General features: G+C 48.5%; 1 protein-coding gene across 3 annotated transcripts in view; it reads right to left on the bottom strand.

Moving 5' to 3' along the window:
• Positions 1–298: 298 nt before the first annotated feature.
• Positions 299–12,706, bottom strand: part of CNTN5 (contactin 5) — a gene marked incomplete at both ends in the record, with an annotated part of 519,573 nt that continues 507,165 nt past the window's right edge. For all 3 annotated transcript variants that reach the window (XM_084251216.1, XM_084251217.1, XM_084251218.1), the window contains 4 exons: positions 299–402; positions 5,234–5,402; positions 10,274–10,386; positions 10,800–10,986. In XM_084251216.1, the coding sequence (XP_084107342.1) occupies positions 299–402; positions 5,234–5,402; positions 10,274–10,386; positions 10,800–10,986 (573 nt within the window). The remainder of the gene's footprint in view (positions 403–5,233; positions 5,403–10,273; positions 10,387–10,799; positions 10,987–12,706) is intronic.

Raw genomic sequence — 12,706 nt, 5'->3', positions numbered from 1 at the left:
ATCGTATCAAGTACCAACATATTGAAAAAGAATACGTTTGACAGAAATTACAAGTGCTTACAAAATTGCATTACATACAATCTGCATATTTTTATTCGAACGAGAAGTGTCTTCTCCTTTTACAAAAATCAAAGGGAAACCTGGTGGGTAAGTCGAGTCCCGCTGACCTCCTGTGAGCGCGCCCTGGGCCGTCACAAGTTTTCAAAACCCATCTCAGTCCTGGAACTCCACGGACACTACACGCTATCCACTGCTGTTATCAAGCTAAAGCAAAGAAAAGCAAATGAAGTCTGCGTTTTCACCACGAGGTGGAAGGGATCACCAGAGCCAAGAGCAGCGTCACTGAAGAGGAGGACGTGGAGAGGCTGTGGAGGGACGACTGGGCACTCGTGATTTTCCCACCTGTGAGGAAAGAGAAACAGCAAATGGAGCAAATGATCTGTTTGAGCTGGGAGGTTATTTAGGTCTGGAAGACCATGAGTGACATCCTGGCTCTGTTTCTGATGACGGTGACCCTCACGTTTAGGCAACAAGACGTTCTCTGCGGTGTCCGAAAGTTATCCGGAGGGCACAAGAGTATATGGAATGTGATGTCAAAAAGGAGACACCACGTGTCACAAACACATCTGATCAGGACGGTCAGAGGAATTCTCACCAAGGCTGCGTGATGGAAAACATCCCGATTTCCGAGGGTGAGAAATAAAAGAATTTCCATGGTACATAGTTCAGGAAATTGAGCACAAATAATTCACAAAAGTTTGTGGTGATGAGAATTGACACTTTACTTCAGTCATTTTAAACGTTTACTACTAATAAAATATTCTATTTCTCTAATTTACTTCAGGGTCCTTGATTGGTTTGACTGCTCAGTTGAGTGGGCTTCAATTCTAGGTTCTCACACCCATTTTGCAAAGGAGCGCCTCCTTTCACCGCCCTTGCTATGCTCAGTCTTGCTTCTGGAGACCAACACATTGTGTGTAGCTCACGTATTACATCCTTTCTTGATTAAGCTGACTGATTATATTGATTAGGCTGACGTAGCTTGATAACTCTATATAACCACAAACAGCCCTACCCTTAGGTAACTTCCGGCATAATTCCTCATGCCAGGAGTCTTCCGGAGCAGCAACATGCCTGATATTTAGTGGATGTTTACTGCATGCCATGTTACGTCATACTACGACCTTGACACATCTCATCTTGTTGACCCTCACGACATTCCTAAGTGGTAAGTGCCACTATTTCTTCCCCTGTCGCAGATGAGCATCTGGGGCTTAAAGAGATTACAGGCCTTGTATTAATGTCAGAGACAGGGGCTATGTATTGTGTCTCTCTTCAACAATGATTTGCCTTTGTTCACACCATAATGATACATGGATAATAAAATCATCACCCAATGTTTACAATCATTCTTCTCTTATTTTCTCTGGCCAGACTGAGTATAACAGGATTCTGAGTATGATTTTTTTGTTGCAAAAACAGTGTCAAAATTTATTTTCCAGATGCCCACTTAAGAGCTGAAGAATTGGGGGCCTCTCTGGTGGCACAAAGGGTTAAAGACACAGCACTATCAAGCTATCAGCAGCCACTGAAGCCTGAGTTCGATCCCTGGCCAGGGAGCTGACCCACAGGGCACAGCAGACCTCTCCTGTCTCCCCGCTGCTCCCCTCAGCAGTATGTTTCAGTCGATCCACCTGTTCTGCTCCCCACTCTGTCTCTGGTGGATCCTCTCACCCCCCCACACCTCTGGCCTACACCCCAGCTCTTGTTTGCATAAATAAAAATAAATCTTTAAGATTAAAAAAAAAAAGAACTGAAGAATTAGTTTGGTAACACACACATACACACACAAAAAAGTTTTACAGCAAAAGCACTAATAAAACCTAATGAAACTAATAAAACCATGGCCAGCAGCAAGAGGAAGGCATGGCGGGAAGCCTTGCCGGGGGACGCACGAGCTCTGTGAGTAAAGCTGCAGGCGCGTCCTTTCTACTTAACTGAGAGTGACGGCGTCTGGGTCGAATCTACTCACGTGAAACTTTACAAACACATCTCACTTTCAAAACGGTAAGTAGGGCCATGTCCCACATTGCACATAGAATTCAAAAAGCAAAGGCTGCGGTGTTGGTGGAACAAAACAGCGAGTTCTAATCCCAGCTGTAAAATTAACTCGGTGCTTCACTCCAGGCAGCCATTCAAATTTGCAGCTTTTAGTTCTTGGGAAATGATAAGGATGAAACCAGTTGTTACTCTAAGAGGGTCGATGTGATTTCACTTTATCGAAACTCAGAAAATGGGTGGCTCTGGCCCCTGAGTTCTACCTAGAACCAAACATGATGTTTTTCCTCATGGAATAGAAGTTTCGAGTTAATTAAAGTATCAACGGGAGAATCAATGTCTGTCTGAGTACGACTCCCGAGCTTGGGGCTGATGTTAATTTAGATGGTCTTTTAGAGTAAAAGGGTCAGAGAGAAGGGGACCGTGCAGCGTCAGAGAATCACCAAGGTTTCCAGAAGGATAAAATAGCATGTGGAAACTGATGAGTGCTCAGGAAATATGCCACATGCTGTTATTATAAATCTGGGTCTTATGAAGCGAGGAAAGAGGAGGGCTGCCATCTTTTCTGTTTCCAGAAATAATCTTTGGCCTTTCTTGGTCCTTTGAACATTTAATAGCCACATCAAAAGAGGGAGATTGTGAAACAATCAGTATGGGGACATTATTGTCCTTCTTGGAACTCTACTTTTATAGATGAATCATACATGTGGTGAGTGTTTGTGTGTCCATGATGCTTTTAAATTCTTAAGATTTTTCACCTGAATTTTTGAAAAAGATTTCCTGAATCTTAGGTTTCTCTTTAATTTCCAACTTTTCTTTTTGAAATTGATTTTTTATGTACCAAAAAGTTGTATGAATAAAACAAAGAATTGCCCAGATTCCTTACGTGTTTACATTTTATCATTCTTGCTTTATTATTCTTCCTATAAAAATATATATACATTTTCCTGAGCCAGTAAGTTGCAGACATCATGTACCTTTACCGCTAAATGCTTTAATGCTAAAAATATGACATTTTCTTATATAACCAAAGAGCAACTGTTAAAAACAGGAAATGTGTGTTGATATCATATTGCCTACTCCACAGACATTATTCAAATTTTATGAACTGTCCCAATAATGTCCTTTATTTCATCCTGTATTTTTATGTAAGAATTTCCGTCTCAAGTATTATAGCTTTCCCTCAAACTTTCAGTCATCTTACTATTTTTTTCCACTGTATTTGTCTTCTGTGTCACTTTGCGGCATCACAGTAATCCATAAGCAATGCCTCTGATATTAACTCAAGTTGATAAGCAGCTGGATACGAGAGAGCCCGCATAGGGGTGCAGGACCTCGCCGGGCTCTCCCCCAAGGGCTGACAGTTGTGCCGCGGGGGTTGGGGGGCGGGCTGCTCAGTACATCATGCTCAGGATCACCCACTAACTCCAAGCACATTAAACATTTTTTTACACAAGGTTTTAATGAAAGTTGCCTAAATACTTTTTAATGAGCTATTTGCATGTTAATTAAATGTCAGCTTCCTTTTTGGATACCTCACTGAAATGGTTATTTTCTTCTAAATTTGTAAAATCTGGGCCTCCCTGGTGGTGCTGGGGTTAAGTATCAGTGCTATCAAGCCATCACCAGCCACTGCATCCTGGGTTCAATCCCCAGCCAGGGAGCTACCCACAGGGTACAGCAGACCTCTCCTGTCTTCCTGCTGCTCCCCTCAGCAGTGTATTTCAGTGGACCCATCTGTTCTGCTCCCTACTCTGTCTCTGGTGAATCCTCTTTCCCCCGCACCTCTGGCCTGTACCCCAGTTTTTTAATGCATAAGTAAATAAAAAAATCTTTAAAATAAATAAATTTGAAAAACCTCCCTTCTTTTAATGAGTTTTCCCTTGCTGTGTGGTAATGATGGCTGTGATGAAGATCCCTGGTCTTGGAGACAAGCCAGCCTGGATTTAATTCTGGGTTAATACACTTAGTAATAGTGTGATCTTAGGCAAATCAAAGACATTTTCTCTGTGAAACAGGAATAATACCAGCCACCTCCTAAGGTAGATACTAAGACTAAATGAGATGACATATATAAATAGCTTACGGTGGTGCCTGACACAGTAAGGACACATTGAAAGCTAAAAGTTATTAATATTGCTAATAGCAAAGATGCTTGCATAAGTCTGAGCTCTAATGCAAAGCGTGGTGATTAAGTTAATCACACTGCAGGATATGCTTGAAAGTCGCTAAGACAGTAGATTTTGAACACCCTCGCCACAAAAAAGAAGAGCAGTTATGTGACACAAAGGAGGTGGCAGCTAACACGATGGAGCTAATCACTTTTGCAGCAGGTAAGTGTGCAAACCAAGACTCTTAGATTACATGACATTATGTCAGTGAGATAGCAACAGAGCTGGATACGACAAAAACAAAGAAAAGAGTGATAATACAGACTTACAATTTATTCTGAAGTCAATAAAAATGATCAAATTTTAATTATAAAGAGCATACCTATCAGGGCCCCCCTGGTGGCCAAGGGGTTACGTTGCAGCACTATGAAGCTACGGGCAGCCACTGCAGCATGAGTTCAAGCCCCGGCCAGGGAGCTACCCACATGGCGCAGCAGACCTCTCCTGTCTCCCCGCTGCTCCCCTCAGCAGTGGATTTCAGTAGATCTGCCTGTTCTGCTCCCCACTCTGTCTCTGGTGAGTCCTCTTACCCCCTGTACCTCTGGCCTGTACCCTGCTTCTTGTATGCATAAATAAATAAAAATAAATCTTTTTTTAAAAAGAGCATGCCCTTTAAACTTTCCCGCCCCCGTTCTGGATGATCTAACAACAAAGGCGATCCAGAAGGCTGAGAAGTAGGTGTGTTAATCTAGCGCACTATCAGTTGAAAACCACATTGCAAAGCACAGATGACCAGCCAGGCACCACACGACACCAGCCGCGGCAAGAGAATTTCAAAAATAAGGACACTTTAATGAAAACCTCAAGTCCTTTATAGGTTTGTAGAGATTCCACCACTGTGGGCAGACTACCAAGTGTCGCGTCCGGGAGACGATCTGGAAATCAGAGTGAGAAAAAGACCCTTAAGAGTCTCCAGACCTTGCCATCCATCATGCTGACTGGGCGGAAGCTCACACACCTTGATGTTGCTGATATCTAATTAAGCGGACGACGTCAAAACTCACCTGAGTAAGATGGTACCCTGATTTGGGAACTCGCGGTCCCATCGCCCCCTTCACTGTACGCCCGAACCTCGATGATGTAGACGCCGGCTTCAGGGAGGGGAACCACTGCCTGAGGTTTCTGAGTTTCAATGACTTGACTGCTGCTGTGACCCTCTTGCCTGTAGAACACCTGGGGATAATAACAGAGGTTGAAATACTTGCTCCTGACTGGAGGGTTACACGTGTGGACTGACTGCCTCGACTGTCAGAAGCGAAGCTAAGCCCAGAGAACTTACAGCCTAGACAGCTCCTCAAGCAGCTGCGACGTGTGTCTGCCGTGGCCGTCTACCTTCAGCGTGACCGGAGCCCCAAGCAGAGCTTAATGTTGTCTGCGGCTTAGGGGGGGGTTTTCAGAGGAGGTGATCTCTGAGCTAAGTGCTTAAATATGACCTGAGAGTTCACCCGTTGAGAAAGGGGAGCAGGAGAATTCCAAGCAGAGAGATTAAAAAAAAAAACAACATGCATGTAAGCAGTAAGACACAGCAGCATGAAGGTACGGGATGGAGAGGAGACATGTGGGAAGAGTGAGGACTGGGGCTAGAGAAACAGGTCGTGAGGGGGCTGGTCGTTGCAGGTTCCTCGTCCTGATTAGGGGAAGAACAGGATCCCGCGGGAGGACTCAAAGCTGTCATCTAAAGTTGCTTGAAAGGAGGGAGAGAAAATGGGTTAAATATCTCAATGATAAAACCTTAATGATGTAGGGAATGGCTGAAGAGTTAAAATTTTATTAAAATTTTATTTATTTGTGCTTTTGTGGTTACTTTTTGGTGAGCTGGAATTTGGATACAATAGGGTGGCAAGTGAAGGCTTGTTGTCATCTGTTCAGGGCATTAGCCATGAATACTCACGGCAGAATTTGGGAACGACACACAGGGCAGGGAATTATCCTGTATTTACATATCAGAAAGCTACGGGTATAAAGGCGATGTGATTTCTGCAAGACTATGGCGCTCGAGAGGGAGAGGGTAGACATCATGAGGTGAGTGTTCTGGGATAGAGCTGTTGAACATAGCTGTGCTGTTCCTAGTCATTTGCCTCCAACAAACCTGTTTTTGTGCAATGGTCAAGTTGCAGTAGTTAAGACATTTTAAACACCTTTTTACTAAGTTTCGCTGCTTTCCACAGTCGTTGGGATCAGGATATGATTGCTTGGCATAATGGGAAGAGGGACGGATTTGCAGTCATAGAGATCTGGATTCAAAACAGTCTCCTACAAAATATAATTTCCTACACCTTCCTGCGTGGCACATTTGAAACGCTACTCACTCTCTAAAGCTCCAGGTCCCCCTGCTGCAGAGGAGCTATAACAACACCCGTGTCACGGGCATGTTAGGAGAATGAGAGAGAATTGCCCAAGCTGCAGGTCCGCCGAGCCTGGCGAGCGTCACGAGAAGGCCTCTCAGGTAGCCAGCGCTGTCTACGGTCTGGTCAGCATTCCCGTCGCCTCGCGAAAGATGAACCGTTTTGGGGAGCAAGACTAAAATTTATCATCCTTTTTTCTTATAGAAATGTATTCTGAGCCTGAACTAGCCTACGACAAGAAAAAGGAACTTTACAAAACCAGTATTTTCATGTATCAAAGCCTGAGCTCACGCCTCCCCCCTGCGTGCTGGCGAGATCTTTGTCTTCCTGTGACTTCACACACTTACATCACTTCGGGGTCTTGGGAAGGCGGGAACTTCTCGATAGAACCATAATGTGCAATCATTCTACCCGGAAATTTTTATAGGACAGGAGGGGAGAGCCTCAATGTAAGTGAAGAGTGATGAATATTTGTTGTTCATTAGGCAACAAGACCAGGGGTTTCAGGCCTCGTCTCGCTACCGGGCAAACTGCGATGACGCGTGGTGGTGTGTGCTGTGGCAGGTGCTGTGGCGGGAGCTGTGGCGGGTGTGCACCGCGTCATGATTTGGGGGACTTGCAGGATGCCTAGAGCAGGTTCTTTCGGCTTAAAACGTGACAATCGTGACGGAGTTCAAGCTTCTTGTTTGACGGCAGCTGTGCCATTCATTGGGATTCTGGTCATCCACGTGAGGTAATTAGAAACCAAATTTATGGCAACGGGAAAGTATGTAAATCGGTGAGGACTGGCAGGGGAGTGACTATTTTAGAGGACATTGTTATTATCGTTCAATAAATTACAATTCTGTGACAAAGAAAAATGCAGCCGGCAACGCATCTCTAATGCTGCTGTAAAATCTAGACTTGAAGAAAAAATTGTGGATCAGTTGAGATTCAGGCGCGAGAGATAAAGGAAGGAAAAATATCGGTGGATGTTAGCAGAGGAGTCGGCCATGACGTGCGACTTTGACCAACACATCCAGGGAGAGGAGCTGCGTTGAGTCGCGAAGTGGGGAGACCGAGAGAAAAGGTCTATTCAGCTGATGGTTGGTCATAGGTGCTGGAGTGACTTCGGGCTCATTTTAAAATTCTGATTCGAAAAGGTGGATGAGAAACTGGAGAGGTTAAAGAGTTGTCAAGACATGCCGGAGAGGCTGATGGGCAGTTAGGAGGCCGAGGCCTCCTCCGAGCGTCTGCACGGTGAGACGGGCGGCCGCGGGGACAGCTGCCTCCGGGCGCGGAGGAACCGGCCCCGGTGTGGCGAGACTGTTGTCCAATGCTGCTTGCAAAACGCAAAGTAGCGGCTTAGCCCGGCGACCCTCGACAGAAACACTGAGCCTGGTGCTGTTACTCTCCGAGGCACGGTCTGGAGAGGCCCAGCTCTCCCTGCTCAGGGGCAGGAGGGGGCACAGCCACCCCGGAGCAAGGAGAAACCCCCTGTCAACCTTTGCCTCCGCGTCACCATGCAGCTCGGACGGGCCGGCCTGTCCCTCCTTGCGGGCGGGGGCTCCGGGGCGCTGGGTCCACCAGGCGGCCGGCCGGCGGCGCTGACAGGCCAGTCCCTTCCGTGACCGTGTTCTACAGCCCGGGCAGTGCTCGCTCTCCCGGCAACACCCAGCGGGCACCTTCTACGCCACACAGCTCACACAAGGGATGTAGTCCTTAGCGTCATCCCGGAGGGCAGGTGCGGCTGTGGGTGCTTTTGACATCTTTGAAGTCAAAGGAATGAAACCCAGACAGGCCAAGCCACTTGCTCAGGCCGGGATCTGAGGTGAGGTCTGATGGCCGTGCTGGGGCCTGTGCGACGTGGATGACCTGGAGGGACCCACGGGGCCTAGGAGCTCACTCATTTCTTCTAGACACATGAGGGGAAGAGCAGATGGGACGGAGTCTTTGCCGTCAACCCCGCACAGTCTGGGGGTCAGGGGGGTGCTTATGAGGAGGAGCCATGACAGTGACCAAAGGGGCAGCTGTGAGCCCCGGGACCATGGCAAACTCAGGCCGTCTCTGGTCACGTGGCTTTTCCCTGCTCACCTGAGAGGGGACCTAAGGCCTGATGGTTCTTCCAGGTTGAACTTCCTTGGGTCCTACTTGGCCTCCCCAGTGACCACTGGGTGATCTGGCGCCATTTGGGGCGAGCCCAGCCCTAATCATGAAGGGGCGTTGCCCGAGGAGCACAGTTGGGAGACAGCGGAGTGTGCAGGGGAAGAGGACTGACTCAGGGCAGGGAGGTGACCCCTCTGTGTTCTCAGAAGGTCAGCTTCCACACCCCGCAGATGAGGACAGATCAGAGGGCCTGGGACTCACACTGATCATTGCGTGTCAGAAGTGCTCCCATTCGGGGCCTCCCTGGTGGCGCAGGGGTTAAGCACCACACTATGAAGCTATCCACAGCTTCTGCAGCACGAGTTCGATCCCCAGCCAGGGAGATACCCACATGGCACAGCAGACCTCTCCTGACTCGCCCGCTGCTCCCCTCAGCATCTCACCCCTGCATCTCTGGCCTGTACACCAGCTCTTGTATGCATAAATAAATAAATCTTTTAAAAAAAAAGTGCTCCCATTCATGTATTCAAATAGTCTCAGTGGGAGTAACCTTGAGAGATGTACTCCAATTATAACTTTTCCAGTTTTTAGCTTCAGAGAATTTTAGCACTTTATATACAAAGGGCTGTGTTAGCACCTCTGATCGCTGAAGATCCGCCTAAATGATGCTTTTCTGTCTAAATATTATCGTTGAAATATTTTAAATGCTGCCATAAATAATATTCCACTAATGACCGTATGGAGTTTAAGACAATAAATAGAATCTGTCGTTACGGAACAAAATTTGAAATTCAGCCAACTCAATACATAGACTCATATGTATTTTTTGACATCGGAGACAAAGCTGCCTTTCACAAGCAAGCTATGGAAACATTTCCACGTTCCAGGTCTCCTGCTGGCACTGGCGGGGAGGCCGTATGTGGCTGCGCATCTACGCTGGCGGGGCCTGCTCCCTCCAGACTTGCGACCCTTCTCCTCCTGCTCCCTTGCTAACAGAGGCTCTACTCACACGCGGTCGCCTGGCCTCTGCCATCTGCCAGCACCGTTTGTCTGGGCAGGAACACCCCGACTCCGCTCTGTCCTTCAAGTGGCGGAGGCTGCACCACGCTGACTTCTGTCTTTCTCGCTTTGCCCACCTCTCACCTCCCCGTACCTCGTGCAGTTGAGAAAAACTTTGACTGCCTTGGTTTTCGGCTGCAGGACGGCAGGCTGTTTCTGAGACACGAGGAGAAAGGGACGGGGGCTTCCCTGGTGGTACAAGGGGTTCAGTCTCAGCACTATGACACTGTCTGCAGCCACTGAAGCATGAGTTTGATCCCTGGCCAGGGAGCTACCCACATGGCACAGCAGACCTCTCCTGTCTCGCCCGCTGCTCCCCTCAGCAGTGGATTTCGTCAGTCTGCCTGTTCTGTTCCCTACTCTGTCTCTGGTGAGTCCTCTCACCCTCCTGCACCTCTGGCCTGCACCCCAGCTCTTGGATGCATAAATAAATAAATCTTAAAAAAAAAAAAGAGAGAGAGAGTGATGGGGACAAGCAGGTTGGCCTCCAGCCTTCTCATGTCTTACTGGCCGTACGGGCTCCCCAGGGGCTGTCTCTGCAGGGGAGGCACTGACCTTGTAGCCCAGGACTTCCGACTCGTTGAGCAGCGGCTGGACAGGTTCCCAGCCCAGAGACAGCTGAGAGCCTTGCTGCTCCCACCGGAGGTTGCCAGGGGCTTGGCTGGGGGCTGCCAAGAAGAAGAGACACAGGAAAGGGGGTGAGCTGACGAGGCATCCTCTAGGCGTTTCGTCCCTGAAAGCCTCAGTTTCAGCTCCCCGGGTGCAGCAGCTGGCGGAGCCACAGGCCGGCCTCCAGCTGGAGTCAGATAAGGAGGGTTTTGCTCCGGGAGTGTCACTCTGATAGCTCCTCTGCTGAGCTGCTGAACCTGAACCTTTTATCTCCTCCCGTGTCAGCATCGCTTAGCCTCGTGTCTTCCTCCCGGTGCATGCGGCCTCCTGAGCTCCCCTTCGGAATTCAGATCTGAGCACCGCAGCAAGGCGGGGATCAGAGCCCCCTTCCGCCCGCTCTCAGGACGGCGCTCGGACACGGGAGGGCTGCCTCCCTCGTGTGTGAGACAAACAGAAAGCCCGGGCCACTCACGGGATTTCTCGGTGGCGGCGCTCACTTGGCTGCTGGGCGGCCCGTACCCGGCTCCGTTGTACGCCCTGACCGTGACGTGGTACAGCGTGTTTCCCTCCAGGCCCGTCAGGACCACGGACGACTCATTTCCCCTCGTTTTGACGGTTTCCGCTGCGTCCTCTGGGTCCGTGTCTTTCCAGTAACCAACCTGTCAGCAAATGGTCACACGACAGGTTAATTTTATTCTATTCTATTTTTTATTTGACTCATTATTGTTTTATTTCTAATGGAGGCCACATCGGGTCCCCACACTGCGACCCTGAGGCGAGGATCCCACCTCCTCCGAGGCATCCACCGCCCCACACCCACCGCCACGTGGGGGGAGGTTTTGGGACTTGGGATATTTTGGCCATTTCTAGTTGTGGCCACAGGGAGTCATTGTCTCTTATGGGGGAAAAAACAGCCTTGAGTCACTGCACCAAATGTAAGGCCCCCCAGGACTCTCGAGGACAGTGACGGTAAGAAACAGAGGAGAAAGGAAGTTACAAGTGGCAACTGCAGCCTGACGGAAGGAGGTCTGCAGCAGCCATAGTGCCTCCCTTGTGCTAGTTTGGATGTAAGTGTCACACAGCCCCTTCCTTCCTGCCGAGGCTCTATGAGTGTGTGGGGGTGTGGGTGACTTCTAACGTAGGCACCAGGGGAGCAGAGAAGTTCTCATCCAGAGGGGCTGACTCATGGAAGTCCCTTGGCGCTGCCTCTGAGGGAAAGGCTGGTGTCCATCCACTCCTGTAAGGCATACAGTGCCTGTGTAGGCAACCCCGTCTTTGCTAGTTGGGGCATCTGAGGATCCTGAATGCAGAAGAGGGTGTGCATGCATGCTGAGTCGCCAAGGGGATGCAGCCTGATAGCGCCTAACACCAGCTCCCCTGCCCCCGTGGTGTCTCCCATCCTGAAGGAGAGGAAAGACACACCCCACGCCCCCTCACACTCCCTGGAAGTCCAGACTATGCATATGCATGAGGGTCCCCAGTGGGTGGAAGAGCCTGACGTTTGCAAGTAAAAGTGAGAAGAGAAGGTTCCTCATTCTGCTAAAAATGGAGCTTCCATAGGACCAGCAATTCCACTCCTAGGTATTTACCCAAAGGACACGGAAACATCCATTCCAAAGAGCACCTGCACCCCTATGTTTATAGCAGCACTGTTTACAATAGCTAAGCTTTGGAAACAGCCCAAATGCCCAAAAATAGATGACTGGATCAAGAAGATGGGGTCCATATACACCATGGAATATTACTCAGCCATCAAAAAAGATAAACACATGCAATTTGCAGCAACATGGATGGAGCTGGAAGGGATCATGCTCAGCGAAATAAGCCAGAAAGAGAAAGAAAAATATCAGATGGTCTCACTCATAGCAGGAATTTAGAAAACCTAACTAAGGGACCAGGAAAAAGACTAATTATAATAAAGTAAAAATCAAAATCAACAAGCAACTATAAACCAGAGACACACTATGGGGGGGTAGGAGGGAGTAGGGTCAAAATAAAAAGGGGGAGTGGGAATTGTATGGGGACTATAACCAAGATGAAAATGCATACATTGTAGAAGAATGAAAAATGATCTAAAAATATATACAAAATTAAAATAAAGAAAGAAAGAAAAAAAAGGAAAAAATCATATATAATATTGTGAACCAATGTTCTCTCAATAAAAACAGATAAAATAGGTTTCCTCCCCTTGTGGCTGCACCTGTAAGCGACCTCTGGAGATGGCAGACTGTGCCCAGCACCGGGAGTCGGGAAGCAGGCACAGGACACATGTGTGAGGTTGTGGGTGCAAGTTGCACAGCAGTGGGGTTGCACAGCAGTGGGATTCCACAGCTGGTAGGAGGGGTAAAGTCCGCCTGCCAGGCCCCGGACCTCCCGCAC

This window comes from Talpa europaea, assembly GCF_964194135.1.
Source record: "Talpa europaea genome assembly, chromosome: 12".
NCBI lineage: Eukaryota > Metazoa > Chordata > Mammalia > Eulipotyphla > Talpidae > Talpa > Talpa europaea.
The sequence above is the reverse complement of the archived record's forward strand: the minus strand, read 5'-3'. Positions and strand labels throughout refer to the sequence as shown.